Source organism: Diabrotica virgifera, chromosome 1, assembly GCF_917563875.1.
Source record: "Diabrotica virgifera virgifera chromosome 1, PGI_DIABVI_V3a".
Classification (NCBI taxonomy): domain Eukaryota; kingdom Metazoa; phylum Arthropoda; class Insecta; order Coleoptera; family Chrysomelidae; genus Diabrotica; species Diabrotica virgifera.
Genome location: NC_065443.1, coordinates 45,752,013 through 45,777,323, shown reverse-complemented (window position 1 = coordinate 45,777,323; position 25,311 = coordinate 45,752,013). Strand labels below are relative to the sequence as shown.

Sequence of the window (25,311 nt, the reverse complement as noted above, 5' to 3'; positions counted from 1 at the left end):
GTAAGTTTAATAGCAGTAGATGCGGTTATTTCAAATTTAATCAAAGATCATTTAATTATCACATAGTTATTAAATTATATTTAAGATTTTTTTTTAAGTAAGAACGACATGAAGTAAATCAGATTTTCAAAAAATTAAAATATAATTTGAAAAATATTTTTCCAAAAAAATAACGTTTTGAAAAAATACCATAATAGGTCTGGATCTCGCGTATGAATAAAAAGTTGATTAATAGCAAGCTGAAAATTTGTGAATAGCTTAAGGGTGTCTAGTCGGATAAACTTTGATATATGGGAACACTGGAACAGGGGCAGTTTTAATTGTGGAACAGGTTAAAAATTTGGAACGGTCACGCCACGAAAACGGCACATCTATTTTGTCCGACAGAACAGACTTAAACTCTCCGAACAGAGATTAAACTCTCATGCAAAAATCAGACTGCTATTTATCACCTGTCATAATTCCTAGCATTTGACATATTCTACATGTTCCACTCATTAAAACGCCCATTTATTGATAAATAGCAGTCTGATTTTTGCATGAGAGTTTAATCTCTGTTCGAAGAGTTTAAGTCTGTTCTGTCGGATAAAATACATGTGCCGTTTTCGTGGTCTGTCCGTTCCAAATTTTTAACCTGTTCCACAATTAAAACTTTCCCTGTTCCAGTGTTTCCATATATCAAAGTTTGTCCGACTAGACACCCTTAAGCTATTAACAAATTTTCAGCTTGCTATTAATCAACTTTTTTTCATACGCGGGATCCAGACCTATAATCTAATCTTATAAAATCCTAATCCGATAAATAACGCAGTCTGTCCGGTACGGTTTCGATATATAAACATTGAATTGAATAACGTATAATAAAACGTAATTTTATTTTGATACATACTATATTTATAAGCTCTATCCGTGCTTCCCCCGTTATCCCTATGGATAACCAGAAAATTTATTTAGTTTAATTTTGCGTATTGTAAACTGATTGACCTTGCTGATATCATAAATACCTTTCAGGAAGTATTAAAATAATGAATATGATTCATTTTAAAACTATATATTTTATTTGGGAATAAGCCACAATTTGAGTTTGAAATGAAATTTATTTCACGTTTAAGTTTTGACGTGCACTTCGATAATCGTTATCAAAATAGCTTCATTTTAAATATTTAACTAAAACACATAAAGTAGTAAGACGCTATTTATATCTATAACAGAGCAATAAATGGTTTAGTTTAAATCTTCTTACAGTATGGCATGGCAGTATGGTGCAAAAATGTCTGGAATAAATTCGTTATTTCGTAAACGGGCGACTCTAAGGAAAAATACCGAAACAGGTCAATTTTTAATTTTAAATTGTGATATTTTGGCATATATACTTCATGCTAGTGACGTCATCCATCTGGGCATGATGACGTAATCGATGATTTTTTTAATGAAAATAGGGGTCGTGTGATAACTCATTTAAAAGATTATTCAATTATCTATTCAGTAATATAAACAGTAATATAATTATTTAAATTATTTATATAGAGTGTCCAAATTTTTTTAAATTAAAATAATTAACAAAAAACAAGAATATACGTAATTTTTTTAATTCAAAATACATTTTACCGCTGCCAGAAAACAGAAAAATTGTTTACCTGACAAATAAGGATTACTTTTCTCTTAAATTAAATGTTCAAACCAACTCCCGCCAACCACCTGCCTCTTGGAAGTTTGAACATTTAATTTAAGCGAAAAGCAATATTTATTTGTCAAATAAACATTTTTTCTGTTTTCTGACAGCGATAAAATTTATTTTGAATTAAAAAAATTACATATATTCTTCTTTTTTGCTAATTATTTTATTTAAAAAATTTTTTTTGACACTGTATAAATAATTATGTTATTGTTTATATTACTGAATACATAATTGAATAACCTTTTAAATGAGCTATCATACGACTCCTATTCTCATTAAAAAAATCATCGATTACGTCATCATGCCCAGATGGATGACGTCACTAGCATGAAGTATTTGCCAAAATATCACAATTTAAAATTAAAAATTGCCTTGTTTCGGGATTTTTTCGTACAGTCGCCGGTTTACGAAATAACGAATTTATTCCAGACATTTGTACCGTACTGTATATTTGCATAAAATATATATATGTATTAATTAACCACCCTGTAAATATATATTGTGTTGATTAAGCCACAATTGATTGTAATTAAAATTACATTTTTAGCTAAAAAATTTGACGTTCTGATTTTCACTCCAGAAATCATTTTCAAAAGATTATTATTTAAAAATTGTGTGAAAATAACAAACAATTTTCGTTTTACAAAAAATCTTGAATAATCTCTTCAAAACGATTTTCGGAGTGAAAATCAAAACATCAAATTTTTTTAGTTAAAAATGTAATTATTATTACAATCAATTGTGGACTAATATCATATAAACACAATATTTGACTTAACATGTCCAAAAAAAAAGTAGTTTAGAACCCACTGAACAATTAAATTAAAATCTAGTGTATAACATATTACTTAATAATTTTATGAAAAAATAATTATATACTTACAAAAATAGACTCATAGGTTACGCCAAAAAATACAATAGGCTCCCTTAACCTAATTTCACTACTGGAAATATCATCCCCTTTTGGTAAAGGTATCGCTTCTGGCACATTATATAAATATAACAGCCCTTCAGGAAGAGCAAGTCCGTCACTGATAAGGCACAAAATATACAAAAGTGTCCCTAACACTAACTTCATCTTTCAGATGAACCTACAGAACATAAACTAAATTTTTTTGGTCAGTAGAAAATATCAACTCGACATTGTTTCAAGCCAATTTTGCCGATTCCTTTAAAAAACTTTCTAAAAGTTAAATTAGGTTAAGATGGAAATGGGTTATAGAGTATACTCTGACAAGCTATCTAAGAGACTCATTAATATTCAGCTAACTGGAGTGCTATTGTTCGAAGTGTGAAATTCCTTAAACAAGGGTTCTACATGCTTTATGAAATGATACCTTGTTTATATAATTTCACACCTCGAACAAAAGCACCCCGCTGAACTGAATATTAATGAGGTTCTTAGATATATTGTGAGACTTTATGTATTTATGTGCTATAAAATAACATAAAAGAGACATTTTATTTTGTTTGTATTTTTTAAGCAAGTGACTGACTGTCCTAGTTTGGAATAATACAATATGCAAAAATACACAAAATTCACAAAAGCTACTATTGAGTATCTCTATAGAGAACATAACTTGTGGATTGGAAGCTTTGACTTTATAAAGAAGGGGCTGCTGATTTATACAGGGTGTCCAGAAATTCTACCGACAAACGAAGACAGGAGATTCTTCAGATAATTTTAAGATAATTTAACCCAATTCACTTAGTCCGAAAATGCTTCCTAAGCCAAGCTGCACACCAAAGAAACATGAAACGAAAAACATGAAACATGAAACGAAAAACATGTTTCATGAAACTAAAACACTGCTAAACAAATCTCAAAGTCCGCCTACCAATGAAACGAGTGTGATTCATGCTCATGGCACATTTTTATTTTCGGAGAGTTTCATAAATGGCCGGACGTATATTTGTTTAGCAGTGGTTTATTTCCATGAAACGTAATTTACGTTTCATGTTTCTTTGATGTGCGGTCGGGCTTAGGGAGCTAGAGCTCTTTGAAGATATCGTCTTGTAATTAGTATTTCTGAAATACATCCAGAACGCTTCTATTTAGAAAAACAAAAATTGGTGCGCGTATTTATCTTCAAGATATAAATCTAATCCATCTACTGCAAATTTCTAGTACCGATCATAGGCGTCCGTTTTGGGTAGGGCAACGGTTATTTTATCGCATAACTTTTTTATCTTTAACTTTTATGCTTTTCTGACAGTAGATTATTAAATTGTGAAGTATTCTAGTACTAAAATGTACTCTTGTTTTAAATCGGTAGGACACACCGTTTTCTAGAAAAATCGATTTGAAAATTCTTCGCTTTTTGAATTAAAAAAAAAAATTCAAAAAAAAAAACTGTTTAGAAAGACAAAAACTGGTACATTTATTTATATTCCAGAGATAAATCTATTTCATTAATTGCGAATTTCTAGTACTGGTCATAGGCGTCCGTTTTGGGTAGGTCAACAGTTATTTTATAGCATAACTTTTTTGTCTTGAATTTTTGAGCATTTTTGACACTAGATTATTAAATTATGAGGTATTCGAGTACTAAAAGTTACTCTTACTTTATGTTGGTAAAATACTTCGTTTTTTGTTGAAAAGTTCTTTCAATTTTTTTTTAAATTCCAAAAACGAAAAACTTTCAAATTGATTTTTCTAGAAAATGGTGTGTCCTGCCGACTCAAAGCAAGAGTATCTTTTAGTACTAGAATACCTCACGATTTAATAATCCGGTGTCAAAAATGCATAAAAGTTAAGGACAAAAAAGTTATGCGATAAAATACCCGTTGCTCTACCCAAAACGGACGCCTATGACTGGTACTAGAAATCTGCAATGGATGGAATCGATTCATTTCTGAAAAGTAAATATACATACCAATTTTCGTTTTTCTAAATAGAAGCGTTCTGGAGGTATTTAAGAAAAACTAATTTCATGACGCCATCTTCAAAGAGCTCTAGATCCCTTAAAGCATTTTCGGACTAGGTGAATTGGGTTAAATTGTCTTAAAATTATCTGAGGAATCTCCTGTCTTTGTTTGTCGGTAGAGTTTCTGGACACCCTGTATAACTAATCAAGGCAGAATAATAAATGGAAAGTTAAAGAGAACCGTGGAGATTAAGCAAACCTATCAAGTAAGGATAACTAGGAAATAATTTTTTGTAGTCGAAATTCGACTACGTTTATCAATATTCGACTACGTCTGGTCGACTCTTCTCTATGCAGTTGAAACGTGGACACTTAAAACATTAACCGTAAATAAATTGGAGGCCTTTGAAATGTGGAACTACCGGAGAACTCTCAAAATTTCATGGACATCGCATACCTCAAACGAAGAAGTCCTGCATAGAATAGGTAAGGCAAGAGAACTTTTCAACACAGTGAAAGTTAGAAAAACATCATACCTAGGCCACATACTGAGAAATAATAAGTACCAATATGCTCAACTCATAGTGAAAGGGAAAGAGAGGACTAGCAAGGAAAAGACTATCGCGGTTCAGAAATATCCTGGAAAGTGGAAACACAAAAAATCTTATGTATGTCTTTGTACTCACTTTATAATGCTAAAAAAATCACGGCTTTTAGATTTCAATGCCTATTTTTTTATAATTCTCATTATAGAAATACACATAGAAACATGGACAATTTTGTTTTAATTACTTGCTTGTAGACGGAGAGGCAGCGCTGAAAAATCTATTTGAATTTACTAAAGCTAGATTTTTCACAGTTGATTACCAGTGCCGGTGCTAGGGTATAAGGTGCCCGCCTGCAAAACTAGCACAGGCGCCCCCCCCCCATACACAGATACTCGTACAACCCCAGCCTCGGGAACATCATGTGTGTTCAAATGGAACAGTGAGACCCACATGTCCGAAGATCAAACCGGTTACACTGCGTAACCTGACTCCCAAGCTGTACCACCACCCCTCCCCATCGCAGTACATAACGAATAAGGAGGCTTTGTACTGAACGTTACCTTAGATGCCCTGGGTAATGGAACATCCTCTGTATTACTTTATGTGTTAAATCCCCTGATTTTAGGGGTAGCTAGAAGAGCTTTTCTCCCTATTAATGACTTGATTTTGGACTTGTGTCCTAAAAATGTGTGTTCCGGGCAGCGACTTAAGTCGGTGTCCCGCCATTCGCAAATGTACCCAGTAAATAAATTTCGGTTACAGTTTAATTGGACCCATCATCTGACACAACAACTTCACTTTAACTTTTTTAAGAAATTGGCTAAGAGAACTGATATTGTTTTTTGTGTCATTTTTTCTTTTTCGATTTGTGCCCTAGATTCCTAGATAAATTTTTTAATCCATTTTTATTTAACTAAATAAAAATAATAACTTAAGCGTAGATTAATAATAGTATGTACCTACTGAGTACTTAACAAATATAATTTTATATTAATTGAATGCTAATAGATTTTTTAACTGCAGAGTACAACTTACAAACTATTCTGTATTATAATCACATGAAATAATACTAAATCTAAAGAGCTCTAAACTAAATTTAAAGTAAAATCTTTATTTTAAATATTATGTTTTTATGGGATTAATACAGGCGCGAGCGGCAAGAAAACAGTATCACAATCTTGTTTACTTTACTAGAAATTATTCATTTCCTCTCATAACTGATGATACAACACTAACAACTTGCAAGAAATTTGAAGGACATAAACAAAGCATTCTCATAGCAAAGTTGTTTGGTTGAAATAATATGATATCTTTGACCAATAAATTATATTACTACATGGTAAGAATTCTATGCGGCGTTGCATATTTTTGTATATTATTTGATATGCAAAACTAACAAACACAGATTAGGGTATTATGACGAAATTAAACCACATTTTAAAAAAATGAATTTATACATAATACCAGCAGAAAAAATGCTCATTCTGACGCCCCCCAAACAGGGGCGCCCGCCTGCAATGCATCCCTTGCAGGCCCGTTATTGCCGGCCCTGTTGATTACTGTGAGTGTGTAGAGAGAAACATACTGCGGTCGGTCAAGCGAAACGTAGAACAGGGGTTACTGAGAGGGTATCAAAGTTGCTTTCCTACGAAGATAATTAAATCCATTTACTAAGGCTGAAAATCAGTACACACATTCTAAAATAAATATAAATAAAAGTTATTATAGTCGGTCAGCTGTATGACGGGACAGAGCCGGTCGGTCGGCCCCAATACTCGATTGAAGAAATGAAGCATTTTGGTTCGCAATTTTTTCGTCCAGCATGGATTTACTTGAAATTTTCACAGAAGGTAGGTAATAGTCCAAGGATCATTTTATGTATCATGCCGCTATCATACGCTAAAACCTTTTGGTGGTTGCCACCCCGTCTCGGGGATGGGAAATTTTTATTACATTTTAACCATGTAGCTTGATGGAAAAAGTGATTCTAAGAAAAAAATGTTTGTTACATTTTCTTCGTAAAACTAATATTTTTCGAGTTATTCGCGCTTGAAAATAACAGTTTTTCGACGAAAAAATCGACTTTTTTAGAGGGTTTTTTGAGAATATCTCGAAAAATATGCATTCAATCAAAAAAACTGTAGTTATTAAAATTGTATCTTTTAGTAACACAAACCAAATTATTTTCCAATAATATCTTTAAGACCAACAGAAACCGAGATACGGCATGTTAAACGTTAGCTTTTTTCGTCAAATGCATAATTTGAAATATTCAAAGCCAAATAATGGGAAAAATTTGCATTTTTCGAGGAAAACTTAAAAAATCTTTTTTCAAGTATACAATTAAACCTTTCAGAAAAATAATAAAAAGTTTCTAGCATAAAATTAAGCGACTTATAATAAAAAAATGTCGGTACCTGCTTTTCTCTACGAAAAAATCAGTGAAAACAACCCCCTAACTACCTTCCTAATTCAAAATTGGTCTTCACCTTTCTGTAGTTCCTCTTATATTTATATTATCAATACACTCAAGGAGTTTGACCTATTTAAAATGCCTAATTTTGAAAAAATATTATATCTCATTGTGTACTGATTTTCAGCCTTAGTAAATGGATTTAATTACCTTCGTAGGAAAGCAACTTTGATACCCTCTCAGTAATGAGACCCCTCAAAAATGATTTTGTAGGATTTTTAAAAGCTATAAGACTGTGTAAATTAAATTCCGTAAGATGCCTTAGTTTTTAATTGGGTCGGGTTTAAAGGGCTCGAATAAGGGGGCATTTGCTGGTAATTAGAGGTTTTAAACAGCTATGTCTGACTAACTATTCACTGTAATGAAAATCTATTCACAGGTTAATTTTAGTCATTAAAAATGCTACAATTTAGTAGTTTATAATTTTTTTCATATCTTCAGGATTTTCGGAGATACTTTGAAGTAAAAGGTGAAACTCCAATTTTCTCAAAATTAGGCATTTTAAATAGGTCAATCTCCTTGAGTGTATTGATAATATAAATATAAAAGGAACTACAGAAAGTTGAAGACCAATTTTGAATTAGGAAGGTAGTTAGGGGGTTGTTTTCACTGATTTTTTCGTAGAGAAAAGAAGGTACCGACATTTTTTTGTAAGTCGCTTAATTTTCATGCTAGAAACGTTTTATTATTATTTTTTTGAAAGGTCTAATTGTATACTTGAAAAAAGATTATTTAAGTTTTCCTCGAAAAATGCAAATTTTTCCCATTATTTGGCTTTGAATATTTAAAATTGTGCATTTGACGAAAAAAGCTAACCTTTAACATGCCGTATCTAGGTTTGTATTGATCTTAAAGATATTATAGGAAAAGAGTTTGGTTTGTGTTACTAAAAGATACAATTTCGATATCGACAGTTTTTTTGATTAAATGCATATTTTTCGAGGTATTCTCAAAAAACCCTCCAAAAAAGTCGATTTTTTCGTCGAAAAACTGTTATTTTCAAGCGCGAATAACTCGAAAAATATTAGCTTTACGAAGAAAATGTAAAAACATTTTTTTCTTACAATTACTTTTTACATCGAATTACATGGTTAAAATGTAATAAAAAATTCCCACCCCCGAGATGGGGTGGCAACCACCCCCAAGGTTTTAGCGTATGATAGCGGCATGATACATAAAATGATCCTTGGACTATTACCTACCTTCTTGTGAAAATTTCAAGTAAATCCATGCTTGACGAAAAAATTGCGAGCCAAAATACTTCATTTCCTCAATCGACTATTGGGGCCGACTGACCGGCTCTGTCAAATCATACAGCTGACCGACTATAATAACTTTTATTTATATTTAATTTAGAATGTGTGTACCGATTTTCAGCCTTAGTAAATGGAAATAATTACCTTCGTAGGAAAGCAACTTTGATACCCTCTCAGTAACCCCTGTTCTACGTTTAGCTTGACCGACCGCAGTATGTTTCGCTACACACTCACAGTAATCAACTGTGAAAAATCTAGCTTTAGTAAATTCAAATAGATTTTTCAGCTCTGCCTCTTGGTCTATTGTAGCCTGTAGGTATAGTAAAAATTGCGATAATCTTTTATTTTAATATTTAAATTTAATTTAATATCTCACTGAAGTATGTGGTTCTTGATAATATTACGAAAATTAATGTCTAAAGACGGAAATACCCGAAAGTTAAGTTAGGACCGAAGGGTTTGGTCTTCCTCCTTCCCCACAGATTTTGAGTCAGGTAGGTTCACCAGACTATTATTGTAGAATGAAATTAAAATTATATTGCAAGAGAGCGCAAATCGGCCGATTAAGGAAACTATAGTAGTTGTTAGATATTTCTATTATGAAAATTGCAAAGCGCAAACCGGTCGATTTCAGGTAAGGGCGCAAAACGGTCGAGCGCAAACCGGCCGTATTCCAAACTAGGTATGGAAGGTGATTTATAGAACGGATTACCAAAAATGGAGAACAAAGGAAACATAACAGAAATTTATATTTAAAGACTAAGGGGACTAAAAATAAGAACATCAAATAGCAAATAGTAATCAGACGTAAAGAAAAGATCTAAGGAAGTTTAAAACTCAAGGCATCCAGAAAACCATAGAAGAAAACAAAAGTTTGAAAGTTTTACGAAGGAAATTGAACAATGGAAAATGCGAAATACATAAATTAAAAAATAAAAAGGGCGAAATAACATCAAACAGAGAAGATTAACTAAATATCGTAGAAGAATTTTGTTCGGAACTATATAGGAGCCAAAGGCTAAATTAAAATAATCTGAGGGAAGCGGTTTCAAAGAAAATAATAAACCAAGGCTCCGAAATACTACCAGAGTTAACCACTAGTGAAATCCATCAAGTACTGAGAAAAATGAGAAATGGAAAAGCACCAGGTGAAGATGGAGTCGTAATAGAGGCCATTAAAAACGGAGGCCACATTCTTATAGGTAAAATAAAAAATCTCTTCAACTTATGCCTTCATCAAAAGTCAATACCTGAAAAATGGAAAAACGCAGTAACAATACTTTTGCATAAGAAGGGAGATAAGACAGACTTAGAACAGTACAGACCCATTAGCCTGCTAAACCACTTATACAAACTCTTTACAAAAGTAGTGACATCACGAGTAGAAAAGAAGGTAGATTTTTGCCAGCCAAAAGAACAAGCTGGATTTCGATCAAACTTTGGAACAAACGACCATCTGCAGGCAGTAAAGTTACTAATTGAAACGTCAATAGAATATAATATGCCCCTTGTGCTGGAGAGAGCTGGATAGCATTTTAGAAGCTCTAAATGAATGCCGCATTGGCTATCGTTACAGTACACTCATCTATAATATTTATAAAGAGGCAACAATGAGTTTTAAGTTACATGAGAAAACCAAACAAATAAGCATAGAACGCGGCGTAAGACAAGGCGACACACTCTCGCCAAAACTATTCATAACTGTTCTGGAATATGCCTTTAAGATGCTCAACTGGGACAATAAAGGGATCACAATAGACGGAGAAAAATTAAATCATCTTCGTTTTGCAGATGACATGGTCCTTATAACTGATGACCTAGGAGAAGTAAAGGAAATGCTAAATGAGTTAGATGCTATCTGCTGGAAAATAGGCCTGAAAATGAACTGTTCTAAAACTAAATATATGACTAATCTGATTCCTAGTGGATAGCTGATTATACGTGAACAAGAAGTAGAACTAGTGGAAAAGTACATTTACTTGGGTCATGAAATTAGAATTGGCAGAGATAACCAAACATGCGAAATAAAAAGAAGATTAACTTTGCTTGGGCAGCCTACGGAGGTCTGAGAGACATATTTAGGAGCAGTATACCGATCGGTTTAAAAAAACAAGTGTTTGATCAATGTGTGCTGCCGGTAATGACATATGGAGCAGAGACACCGACTCTAACCAAGGCAACAGCGTCGAAAATGAAGGTTGCTCAAAGGCGTATGGAAAGATCCATGCTGGGTGTAACCTTACGGGATAAAATAAGGAATGAAGACCTCAGACAAAGAACCGGTATCGCAGATGTTATAGAACGTATCACCAGGCTCAAATGGAACTGGGCAGGATACGTCGCCAGGCTGAAAGATTCAAGATGAACACGAAAGCTGATGGAATTGAGACCAAGAGAAGATAAACGCAGTAGAGGAAGGTCGCCTACACGATGGACAGATGATATCAGGCAGATTAGTAAAAACTGGCAACAATCAGCACAAAACCGTGAAGTGTGGAAACAATTGGGGGAGACCTATGTCCAGCAGTGGACGTGAATTGGTTGGCTGATGATGATGAATCAGACGTAATAACCAATAATTATAAGGTAAGAACAATGTGAACTAAGGGAGTAAATTATAAGAGAAAACAGTAATAAAATTGGTATACAGATACGCAGATTCACAGGATAAAAATATGAAGAATTTGAGTGTGCGACAATAAAACGATGTACAGTACACGGTAAATGGAAATATAAAAAGATTGGGAATTTGTCTAAAGAAATATTGTAGAGCTTTTCTTTTCTCTTTAACTCCGCGTACAGTTTAAGATTTTTTTAAATAATAATAATGTATTAAAATGTAAAGTACCTATCATACTGAACAATTTAATATACTTATTTACTAGAAATAAAACTTTCATTAGGTGTTTTGTCACTACCACTGTTAACTTGTTCTCACCATTACACTATAGACAGCCACATAACTATATAACTATTCCAAACTTTTATGGGATTTCCCTACCAAAAATACAAAAAAAAATTAAAAATAAAATTACTTATTATAAACAGTTACTGATAATTGCGGCAATATTGGCTTTAGAACAATCGAAATTTTATCTGAAGTGAACGATAAAGTACTTTTCTAGGTCCGCGCTGTAAGGCCTAAGCCAGCAAACTGACTTTGTAGGGAGTTATCTAGAAATACGGGTATCTCTTAAGAGGTCATGGGTCAATTCAATAAGAAGTCAATATATTTTGTTTATCATCAGGGGGAATATTCGTTAAATCGGGATGGCTGAGATAAAAGCATCTCATTGACTTATTGGTTCCTTCTTTCGCATAAAAAGTTATCAATGGTTAATAAACATGAACATCAGGGTTGTAATAAGCTATTGGGCATTTTGGTAAAACGATACTTTATAAAAAAAATTAATTTTAAAATATTCTGGATGGATATTATTTCTAAAAAAATAATAATCTGTCTATAATGTGGTTTTTTCTTTAAATATTTTATTTAATATGCTCTTAACTGTATATGAATGTTACTTTATTATTACATATATATCGAATAATTACACTGTAAAACATAGCTAGAAGCCCGTTCTCTCACGGTAAAATATTGCAAAACCTCTGAATTTTAAAGAACCGCTTGGATTGACATGAAATTTGGCATACACATTTACACAACACATAGCTAACATGTCAAAGAAAAAAAGTGATAGTGTTCCGATGTGTGCTTTTGCCCTGGGAGTGAGCATCGCCCCTTCTCAGGGGTGAAAAAACAACAATCAAGATGGATATTTAAGTCAGGATATGGATTTTACTAATTCTAAACAACTTGTGTTCTATAGTTTTTCAGTAAGTCAATACTCTTCGAGTTATATGCGAGTGAATATGTTCATTTTTCAACAAAAAAAAGCACGTTTTTATATGGTTTGTCGCAAATAACTCAAAAAGTAAGTATTTTATCGAAAAAATATTGTTAGAAAAATATAGCTCGTAAAAAAGTGAAAAAAAAAATGTGTATGTATCAAGTCTGTAGACCCAGTAGAAGCAGAGTTGTAGCTATTAAAAGTAGGTTATTATTCTTCAAATTCCAAATCGAATATTTCAACGTGAAGTAACCAAAAAATAAAACACTTTTCGGATAAAACTCAAAAAAACTTTTTAAAGTTCTAAAAAAAACTTTATTTTTATTGTTTTAAAAATTTTCTAACATCAGAAATAAACAAGTTACCCTCAAAATAAAGTTGGTTTATTTTTTTGGTAAACAAACTCGTAAAATCACCCCCTGATTAGCATCTTAAATAAAATTTGAACAATATCACAAGGTACACATGTTACTTTACGTACGCTTCACAAGTTACTTTACGTATGTATTGTTTATATAATCTGTAAGTTTCATCAGTTCAGTGCTTATTTTTTTAAAGAACTGCAGTTGAAAGGACTTGAACAAGTCACTAATTACGAGTTTATGCACATTTTGAACAGCCATATCTTGACCAATTTTTGTCTTATACAAAAACAAAAGATCCAAAATATGTATTCAGAAAAGCAAAACCTACCTTTTTAGTCTTTGAGATTCTTGGTATCATTAATAATTTTTAAGTTTTTTTCAATATTAAAAAAAATTTAGTTTTTATTTGATTTAAAAAAAACCAATTTTTTTCAAAAATAAGCACTTTAAACGGGGTCCGGACAAATAATCCCCGGACAAATAATTCCGGACAAAAAATCCCCACAAATTATCCCTGGACAAAAAACCCCCGGACAAAAAATCCCCGGACAAATAATCCCCGGACAAAAAATCCCCACAAAAATCACGGATAAATAATAATCCCCACAAATTTTTTTGGACAAAATATCCCCACAAATAATCCCGAACAAAAAATCCCCAAGAAATATTTGCTGCCGAATAGTTCTCCATAAGTTTTCCCGAAATTTTACCAAATTTCGAATCTCAATTCCATGCTGAAAACTTCAAATTTTACATGACAAAAGAGTGAGTTTTTTCAAAAATCGTGGAAGATATGGGGAATGAGCTAAGGCCCCGTTCTCATGTCAGGCGCTTAACGCGCGTTTTGATAACGCACGATTACAACTACATACATTTTACCCAAGGCCGTTCACATGATAATGCGCGTTTTAGATCATTAAGACGCTCGTTGACATGTGAACGGTCTCAAGTAAAATGTATGTAGTTGTAATCGCGCGTTACCAAAATGTGCGTTAAGCGCCTGTCATGAAAACGGAGCCTTAGCTCATTCCCCATATTTTCCACGATTTTTGAAAAAACTCACACTTTTTTGTCATGTATAAACAAATAAAGTTAACAAAAATATAACACAAATAAAGTTTTCAGCATGGAATTGGAATTCGAAATTTGTCAAAATTTCGGGAAAACTTTTAGATAATTATTCGGCAGCAAATATTTCTTGGGGATTTTTTTGTCCGAGATTTTTTGTGGGGATATTTTGTCCAAAAAAAATTGTGGGGATTTTTTGTCCGGGATTATTTGTCCGGGGATTATTTGTCCTAGCTTCCAGGAAATCCTTCGCCTTCCTGGTCCTCGCTTTTCTTCTACTTTTCCCTGCAAGATTAGTTGCAGCAGTCCATATCATCTTTCACTGTTCCTCATGATATGACCGAGGTATTCGATTTTGGCTGTTTTTATTTTGATTAACAGCTCTTTTTCTTTTTGCATTCTCAGCTCTGATTAATAATATGGTCGGTATACGATATCTTCAGGATTCGACGATAAAGCCACATTTCAAAAGCCATTAAGTTTCTTGCAGGTGGCCTCTATGAGAATCCACGACTCAACTCCGTACAACAGTATAGGAAAGATATAACATCGTAGTAACCTGACTAAATCATCTTAGAGGAGACTACTAACTCAGTGAGAGCTTTATTAGTGGACTGTTTAGCATAGGGTGAATTTAAAATAGAATAAAAAAAATAACAGTAAAAAAACCAGACCTTAAAGTAAATTGTAATAAAAATATTTCCTACCTTGTCATTTCTCGTTGCACAAGCTGGAGCAGGCCTGCTATTTTTCGTACTGCTATTGCTGAGTAGTATAAATCACTCGCGAGGACTATATTGAGTTTCTATACACTTTTCGGAATAATTGTAAGTGACTGTTAACCAAGAGAGTTGGTTGGCGAATTGTCTTTTTAAAATGAGGCGAGTAGGCAGGTAATTACATACAAAAAACTTTAAGGTTTTTACTTGAAAATAATGATAAAAATTAATACATACTCACTGAATTAGGTATTGGCCTACTCGTATATACGGGGTGTCCCATAATATTGAAAAGAAAATGAATTAAAACATTCTTTACAAAAACAAGAAAATTAAAAATTGTTATTCCTACTTATGTGGACGAACCACAACCGCCCACCACAATACGCAGTATTGTTACGGCTCAAAAGGCAAAGGACATAATTTTACTATAGAGCGTTTATATATACCACTATTAGTTTTCACTGTGGCCACTCTAACTATACCATCAGATCCAGGATGAACCTCAATTATACGGCCCAAAGGCCATTGTAGCGGGGGAATATTATTTTGGCGGATTACCACTAAGGTACCTAGTTGGACGTTTGGAGACGGAGAATTCCATTTAGCCCTTTGATGAAGAGTTTGGAGGTACTCCTTAGACCACCGTTCCCAAATCTGTTGGTGCAACTTATTTAATAATTGCCAACGATTCAACCGATTGTGCGGAACATCGAGCAACGTTTCTTCGGGCGGAGCACTCAAAGGCTCCATGGTCAAAAAATGTCCTGGAGTTAACGCACTAAGATCGTTTGGGTCTGAACTTAACGGGCATATTGGCCTCGAATTCATGATGGCCTCAATTTGAGAAAAAATAGTATATAACTCTTCAAAAGTTAGTACTTGTTCTCCAATTGTGCGAATTAAATGACCCTTTACCGTCTTAATATTAGATTCCCATAAACCTCCAAAGTGTGGAGAAGAAGGGGGAATGAGATGCCATTGAATAGATTCATGAGAAGCAGCTTGTGATGCCAATCTGTTAAGTTCTGCTCTGGCTCCAACAAAGTTAGTGCCATTGTCACTATAAACATGTTGACATCGGCCTCTACGACTGACAAATCGCTTAAACGCAGCTAAAAACGCGTCAGTGGATAAATCAGATACGAGCTCTAAATGAAGAGCTTTTGTTGAGAAACAAATAAAAAGCGACAAATACGCTTTGAGAGTTTGAGACTTTCGAAGTTTGGAAGCTCTTATAGGAAAAGGGCCCGCAAAATCAACTCCAACATTACTGAAAGGTTTTAGTTGAGATATTCGAGCTAGCGGTAGATTTCCCATTAACGGAACTGGAGACAAAGGATTCACCTTAAAACATTTAACACATTTAGACAGTACTCTACGAATGGCTCGTTTGGAAGATATAATCCAAAAACGCTGAGAAATTAGGTATTGAACAGTTTGAAGCCCGGCGTGTAGATATTGCAGATGAGTAGATTCAATAATCATATCAGTTAATTTACAACTGTTAGGAAGTAATGCCGGAAATTTGCGATCATACGAAATTGGCGCATTAGCTAGGCGACTACCTACACGTAGAATTCCCTTTGCATCGATAAAAGGTGAAAGCTTTCTTAAATTTTTTGGAAGCAGCTGTTTATCTTGGATAAAATTTATTAAAGTATTAAAAAAGATCTGCTGTGTTCGTTTAACAAAAACCAGTAAGGAGTTATGTTGCTCCAATAAACTTAAACAACCTATTTCCAGATTACCATATCGGTTTTTGGTTACATAATGGAAAAAACGAAGAATGTAACACAAACATCGAACACACCTATTTAAAGACGAATGACGATCCAATAAAATATCTAAAAAATTATTGGGAATTTCAGCAATCAATGCGACAGTCCGCACTTCCAAATTTACATTAGTAGACTCCTTTGAATTAAGTTCAAAGAACGTTAGCGGATCAGATTGTAAGAAGGTTGGCCCCGCCCACCATTTGGAACAGTTAATTAACTCAGAGGGTAAGCAACCCCTTGAACCAATGTCAGCAGGATTTTCTTCAGAAGGAACATAGTGCCAACATGAAGAAGTTACTCGTTCCTGCACATAAGCTACTCTATTGCTCACAAAAGTTTTCCACTGATGAGGGGAAGATTGTAACCAACGTAATGTAACAGCAGAATCAGAATAACAGTATATTTCCTTGATTTCTACTTTATCTTTAATAACAGAAGAAACAAAGGAGACTAGTCGAGCCACTAAAACCGCAGCAGACAATTCTAATCTGGGAATAGTAAGTCCCTTATTAATGGGTGCGACCTTAGATTTAGCTATAACAAAAGAAACAAAAGGTTGGCCTGAAGGTGATAAGCATCGAAAGTACAAGACAGCGCAGTAACCTTTCTCGCTAGCGTCACCAAAACAGTGAACTTCTAAGGGTAAAATATCGTCAATTAATAAACGACGAGGTAAATTTAATTTACTCAAATATGCTACATCATCAATGTATTTTTTCCACAAACGGATAATTTCTTTTGATGGAGCATCATCCCAACCAATCTTTTGAGTCCATATTCTTTGAATAAGGTGTTTAATTAGAAATGTTATTGGAGATAAAAATCCAAGAGGATCAAATATTTTTGCTAAATTGGACAAAAGATGACGTTTTGTACAAGAAGAGTCTAAAACTTGAACTTTAAAAGCAAATGTATCCGAAGAAGCGTCCCATTCCAACCCTAATACTTTAAGTGTTTTGGACGAAATATCATCATTAAATGTAAGAGGTTTTATTGCTAAATCTGATACAGCTAACCCTTTCAATAAATCGGGTACATTACTGGACCATTTTTTCAACTCAAAACCTCCTTTGGCAAGTAAGGCAATAAGTTCGTCTCTTAGTGCTAAGGCATTTTCGAAACTAGGACAGGAAGAAACGATATCATCAACGTAGGTTCCAGTTTTAAGTGCCTCGGCTGCTAGAGGAAACGAATCCCCGTCATCATTAGCCAACTGATGTAGACATCTAATAGCAAGATAAGGAGAACAAGAGAGACCATAAACAACTCTGTTGATACGAAGATCTCGAACAGGTTCAGAATTATTAGAACGCCAAAGTACTCTTTGATAATCTGTTTGAGTAGGATTAATTAAAATTTGCCTATACATTTTAGAAATATCGGCCGTAATTACATAACCATGCAATCGAAAATTAATCAAAATTGTACAGATGTCAGTCTGAAGCTTAGGACCAGTGAATAATTTGTCATTGAGTGAGGGTTGATTTGGAAGATGCCCGGAACCATTAAAAACGACCCTTAATTTACTTGTTAGACTTTCAGGTCTTAAAACACAATGATGCGATAAATAGTAAACATAAGGTGAATCGAAGTTATTCAATGGGACAGGTTCCATGTGACCGAGCTCAACAAATTCCTTCATAAAGGTGCGGTATTGGTCATAAAGTTCAGGAGATTTTTGAAGCCTTCTTTCTAATGAATAAAACCTACTAAGAGCAAGTGATCTAATATTAGGAAAGACAGGATTTTCTTCCTTAAAAGGTAGATCTACTACAAAGCGTCCTGAATGTTCACGCGTATAAGTATTCATAAACATATTTTCCACTTTAGCGTCATCAGGAGCTAAGCAAAAAACTTCAGGGACTGCTTCTAATTCCCAGAATTTCTTTATTTGCTGATCCAAAGAAACCGTATCTTCAAATTGGCAAAATAAAGACGTAAGAGTAGGTGCCTTTGAAATATTTACTTTTCCCATAAGCACATAGCCAAATATAGTATTAATTGCATCAGGTTCATCTTGATTGCCGTAAATACGTCCATCCAAAAGAATTGTAGAGAATACATCAGCTCCTAAAAGAATGTCTATGGATCCTCTACGAAAGAAGTTATCATCTGCTAACTTTAAATTAGCAATATGGGGCCAAGTATTAACTTCTAAATTACATAAAGGCTGATCCTCACATATTTTTGTCAAGACTAACGCATCGGTTGTCAAAATAGGAGAAGATTTACGTACTGGTTTAAAAGAAATGGTAACCCCACCTAAATTAGTGTTCGACTGCATAGAACCTAATCCTTGGATGTTAGCTGAAGTTTTCATGGGACGTAAACCTAAACGCCTAAGGGTCTTTTGACAGATGAAGGACGTCATGCTTCCCGAATCTAACAGACACCTAACAGGTTGGTAGTTACCGTGACAATCAAGTACCTCAATACATGCAGTGGAAAGCAAAGTACTTTTATCAGCGGAAGAAAAACACACAGAAACGGATGATCCAGTCGTTGAATTTAAAGTGGATGCCGCCGAATCTTGAACATTCTCTTCTTTCTTAGAAGAGGAGAAGCAAAGTAGTGTATGATGTTTTTTATGGCACGAGTGACAAGTCCATGTAGATTTGCATAGGCTAGAACGATGTGATCCAAGACAGTTAATACACATCTTGTTCTTTTTTATTAATTGAAATCGATCTACAGGAGATTTTGCCAAAAAAACGGAGCATTTATAAATGGCATGGGTATCATTAGTTTTACAGATAGAACATTTTGGTTCAGGTTCTGTTTGAGCAAGCAATGATGTAGATTTGGAAGAATTAGGTTTTTTAGAAAAGTTAGATTTTGGTTTAGTGTGAAAATCAATATTATCTAAAGCGAGACAACTTTGATTTAAAAAATCAATCAGTTTTTTATAGCTTGGGATGGTTGAATTATTATGAAAAAGCTCAAAACGTGTTACTAAAGAAACAGTTAATCGTTTTAAAATCATTTGAACAAGTATAAAATCCCAATGTACTGTGGGTAGTCCTAGCTTATTTAGAGATGCCACATTTTTCGAAAATGTATCTAACAACTTGCGTAGTTCTTTTGGATCTTCTGAAGTCAGTTGTGGTGAACTTTCAAGGTTATTCCATAAATTGGCAGCGATTACCCTAACATTATTAAACCTTTCACAAAGCAGATCATAGGCAATTGGATAATTGTTTGCTGTGATGTCAATATGATCCACAGCATCGCGCGCTGCACCCTTTAAACACAATAGTAACAAATTAAATTTGTCAATTGGTTGTAAGTAAGTAAGAGTATGAACGCGAGCATCAAACTGATCTATAAAACTTCTAAATTCAGTTATTTTTCCACTGAAAGATGGCAATTCCGGTTTCGGTAAATTAAAATAATTTATAGGTAAAGGATTTTGAGACTGTGAAGTTGATGTAGTTTGCTGACTTGATGTTGAAGATTTTCTAAAGGCTTGCACGTATGTTAATTTAATTTTATAATATAATTTGTCAAAATTACTACGGCAATCATCTTCGACTTTAAATAGCGCGTCCTCATTATCTTGCTCAGAAACTAACATAATTATTTTATTATGAAGATCATAAAAATTGTCACGAATTTTTTCCAATCCTTCATACATAACTTCCAAAACCGGGTAAAAATTCTTATCGTCAGCAGCTACCTTTAAAGCAACAGCATGAATTTCAGTCATTTGTTGCACTTCAACTTGTCTTAAAGATTGATATTTTTTAATTTTATCTGCCATTTTGTAAATTTAAATGTAGAATTAATAAATTTAGAAAAATATGAAATTAGCGTTAGGAAATAAAATAGGTTCACCACACGAAAATTAATAAAATACAACCGAACTTTGCGCTAGTAAAATAGAAAACTATGTCCTCTGGTATTTGAATATTTATAGACAAAAAATAATTATAAAACATAAACCCTTTAAATAAAAATTACTGTGTAAAATAAACACACAGTTTCATCTATAATAGAGTCAACCTGTATAATAATTATTATAACAAAATTTGTCTATTGGCCGACGTTGACAATTTAATAATAATTACTTTTACATTAATGTGTTCCTTTTTTACTTAAAAAACAACATTAACTGAGGTATAGGTACCACTAACGATCGGCACAAACAAAAAACCAATTTACTAATTGATACGTGATTTTAATTTTGTAAAGAATATTTTATCGCCTTATGTTAAAGAATAACAAAAAAATAAAGTCAAAGGAAATGCGGTTAAATAACCTGAATTTGATTCTGATCTTTGTAAATTAGCAAAGTATGACAATAAAATCAAACAATTCAGGTTTAAAAGAAACTTTCCTCGACTATATTACCCTCTTAGAAAAATGAAAAATGCAAGAAAAAAATATAGAAAATGGATCTATCAGGCTCGTAACGGATCAATAAATCATCTTAGAGGAGACTACTAACTCAGTGAGAGCTTTATTAGTGGACTGTTTAGCATAGGGTGAATTTAAAATAGAATAAAAAAAATAACAGTAAAAAAACCAGACCTTAAAGTAAATTGTAATAAAAATATTTCCTACCTTGTCATTTCTCGTTGCACAAGCTGGAGCAGGCCTGCTATTTTTCGTACTGCTATTGCTGAGTAGTATAAATCACTCGCGAGGACTATATTGAGTTTCTATACACTTTTCGGAATAATTGTAAGTGACTGTTAACCAAGAGAGTTGGTTGGCGAATTGTCTTTTTAAAATGAGGCGAGTAGGCAGGTAATTACATACAAAAAACTTTAAGGTTTTTACTTGAAAATAATGATAAAAATTAATACATACTCACTGAATTAGGTATTGGCCTACTCGTATATACGGGGTGTCCCATAATATTGAAAAGAAAATGAATTAAAACATTCTTTACAAAAACAAGAAAATTAAAAATTGTTATTCCTACTTATGTGGACGAACCACTGACTTTTTTGGGTATTGTACGTATAGTTCATTTACTTTGTCTATTGTTTGTTTACATTCTTCATCAAACCAAAGCTCTTTTCTTTGATGTTTCTTTAATTCCTATCACTCTTTTAGCCATTTCCTATTTTTTTAAATCTTACTCCATTCCAGTGGCGACGCGTGACTTTTTCTAAAGTGTTACCAAAACCAAATGCAAAAAATCTTATTAAAAATGAAGATATGGCTAAATGTATATAAGTATGGTTTTAATAATATCATTTTGTATATCACTTGAAACTCTCGAAAAAACAGTTGATGTTTCTAGATGTTGGAAAAATTTTTAATCTTTTTTGGCAATTATTGTTAACAATTCCCTGTAATTGCCTCGGTTGTCAGAGTCGTCGCCCTCAAAATGACCACGAAACGCTAATTCTTGTTTGGCCAAAAACATACGGTATCTATTATAAGTGTGCTAATAGTCCAGAAAGCCACTGCGCATCCGCTAGGGAAAATATTCTAATTCGGATTTTTTGCACAATCTTACTTAACAAGGACTCCTTTTAACAAATTTGCATGTTGCCAGGACCAAAAGGTGGTCAAAAATTTTTTAAACGTTTTTTTTTGTTTTTTCCTAAAATGATTTTTATTTGCATGGAAAAAAGTTATTTTAGGTTTTTTGGATCATTCCAAACAGAAAAGGTCTTTAGTGACTTTTCTCTAAAATTGATAGTTTTTGACATATAAGCGATTAAAAATTGCAAAATTGCGAAATCGGCCATTTTTAACCCTCAAAAACTATGTGAAAAACTGAAAATTTGAATGTTGCCAAGGTAGGTAGATATTCTTTAAACATCGATTGATGAAATCCCGAAAAGTTTTTTGCAATACAATATTCAAAACTCCTTTGTTTTTTAATTGCTAATTAAGCGTGCGCGCCACTATTTTCCACCGACAGTATGGTGCAAATGAAAGGAATAAATTCGTTATTTCGTAAACCAGCGACTTTAAGGAAAAATCCCGAAACAGGTCGATTTTTATTTTTAAGTTATGATATTGTGGCATATATGGTATACTAGTGACGTCATCCATCTGGACGTGATGGCGTAATGGATGATTTTTTAAATGAGAATAGAGGTCGTGTGCTAGCTCATTTGAAAGGTTCTTCAATTCTCTATTCAGTAATATAAACATTTTCATAATTATTTATACAGGGTGTCCAAAAGATTTTTATTAAATTAAATTATTTGACAAAAAAAGAAGTAGAAGGACACCCTGTATAAATAATTATATAAATGTTTACATTACTGAATAGAGAATTGAAGAACCTTTCAAATGAGCTACCACACGATCCCTATTCTCATTTAAAAAAATCATCGATTACGTCATCACGCCCAGACGGATGACGTCACTAGTATACCATATATTCTACAATATCATAACTTAAAAATAAAAATCGACCTGTTTCGGGATTTTTCCTTAAAGTCGCCGGTTTACGAAATAACGAATTTATTACTTTCATTTGCACCATGCTGTCGGTGGAAAATAGTGTCGCGCACGCTTGATTAGCAATTAAAAAACAAAGGAGTTTTGAATATTGTATTGCAAAAAACTCTTCGGGATTTCATCAATCGATGTTTAAAGAATATCTACCTACCTTGGTAACATTCAAATTTTTAGTTTTTCACATAGTTTTTGAGGGTTAAAAATGGCCGATTTCGCAATTTTTCAATTTTTAATCGCTTATATGTCAAAAACTATCAATTTTAGAAAAAAGTCACTAAAGACCTTTTCTGTTTGGAATGATCCAAAAAACATAAAAAAACTTTTTTCCATGCAAAAAAAAAATAATTTTAGGAAAAAACAAAAAAAAAACGTTTAAAAAATTTTTGACCACCTTTTAGTCCTGGCAACACGCAAATTTGTTAAAAGGAGTCCTTTTTGAGTAAGATTGTGCAAAAAATCCGAATCAGAATATTTTTCCTAGCGGATGCGCAGTGGCTTTCTGGACTATAAGGATATACCTACCTATCTATTTTTTAACAAACTTATTTAGAATTTATATTTGTTTTAAAATCTTGGTTAAGAAAACTTTCGATTCTTGTTTTGCCAAACTGAATCAAATTGGCTATACATCTTACATGTAGGTAACGAAGAAATTTCATGTCTCCTTTTTAAAACTCTAAAACTATTTAAATCGTGAACTCGGCCGCTGGTCCACCCATTTTTCTGTAGAAACAAGAAGACATGGCCAACAATACAGTCTATTTTTCTTGCAACCACATAACCAAGGATTTTCACTGTACCTACTAAATTTAAAATATCGAACTAGTTTTTTTGATTCCTTTTTTAAATTGCTTAAAATAGGTCTTCCATTTTCAATAATCTCATTTTTTCTTCAAACTTATACAAGGAGAATTACTTTTCAAGTAGTTGGTCGATTACGCAGCGACACTCATCCATGGTTAATTGCACGCACACTGTAATAGGTACTGTAACCAAATCAAAAACTGGTAACATGCCTACTGATATACACAGCGCACCCACGCCGTCGCTCCTTCAAAATTTTCAGAAACTAGCCGGTCCCGACCGGCAGCGAGGATCACTACATGTAACCACAACTGAAAGTGATAACAACGTATAATAAAGTGCAACTGAGTCACATAAACTCGCTAATATTTTCGTCTGTCTACGAGTAGTTGGCTATTTACTGAATTGGGTACTATTAACATATAATATATTTCTATTGGTAAAAATATAAACAGAATTATTTCACCGCAGTCATAAAATGTTTATTTGCAAGATTTTTAACTGTTACCAATGGTACCAGTGGTTACATGGACGCTTCGCCAGTGCTCCATTCTTCTTGTATTGTTTCCTATCTCTGTTCTAAGAGTTCTCTATTCAGTTCTTCTAGACATCGTTCTCTATTTCTGGATTCTTCAGGATGTCCAGGTTTAATTTTTCTGTTTTTGGGTATTTATTCTTCTCCTGTCTATTTATACGGCATCTAAATTTTATTTGTAGAAGAAAGTGATCCAAGCCGCATACCGCTCCCCTCCTGGCTCTCGTATCGATTACGTTTGTTGCCGCCCTTCTGTCTATTAAAATATGGTCTATCAGGTTGGTTGTTTTACCATTCGGTGAGAGTCATGTAGCCTTATGGATGTCTCGTTTAGGGAAAAAGGTTGAGCTTATGATCATTCCCTTGCTAGCAGCGAAGTCTATTACGCTTCCATTTTCATTAGTTCCCTCATGAAGGCTATGCCTACTATTGTTCCAATGTATTCAGATTCTTTTCCAATCTTAGCATTCATTTCCCCGATTATTACGTTGATGTCATTTTTTGGTGACTGATTGTATGCAGTGTCTAGATGTTAATAAAACATTTCTTTTTCTTCTATGTCATTTTCTTTAGTTGGACAGTGAATGTTGCTAGTTGTGATATTAAAGAACTTTGATTTAATTCGTAATTTACACATTTTTTCACTTAACGTTTGGGAGTCTAGTATATTGCATTTTATTTTCTTGTCCACTATGAACGCCACTCTCAGCTCTTTACTGCCAATTGGTTTGCCAATTTGTAGAATAGGGTGTGTAGTATTTTTCCAGAGATGAGTAGTTGGCCCATCGCCCAACCCTATTTTTTGAGGACCATTTCTCCCTTCCTCATCAGCCCTGACCCTTATTTCCACTGAGGTTGGTTACCCAATCTCCGGCAAGGTTGCTCAGGTTTTCCTGTGGTGATTAGCCACACTTCTTGTAGGTAAGGATAGGAGTAG

The 25,311-nt window shown here is 33.5% G+C and overlaps 1 protein-coding gene across 3 annotated transcripts in view; it reads right to left on the bottom strand.

Moving 5' to 3' along the window:
• LOC114331339 (nidogen) overlaps positions 1–12,023 on the bottom strand; it is an 85,980-nt gene extending 73,957 nt beyond the window's left edge. Inside the window, exons 1-2 of one of the 3 annotated variants that reach the window (XM_028280872.2) lie at positions 11,940–12,023; positions 2,562–2,783 (exon numbers count right to left, since the gene is read on the bottom strand). In XM_028280872.2, the coding sequence (XP_028136673.1) occupies positions 2,562–2,756 (195 nt within the window). In that variant the 5' untranslated portion in view covers positions 2,757–2,783; positions 11,940–12,023. Of the gene's footprint in view, positions 1–2,561; positions 2,784–11,857 lie in introns of all 3 variants that reach the window. The other 2 variants (XM_028280874.2, XM_028280873.2) reach the window with 2 other exon arrangements.
• Positions 12,024–25,311: the final 13,288 nt, after the last annotated feature.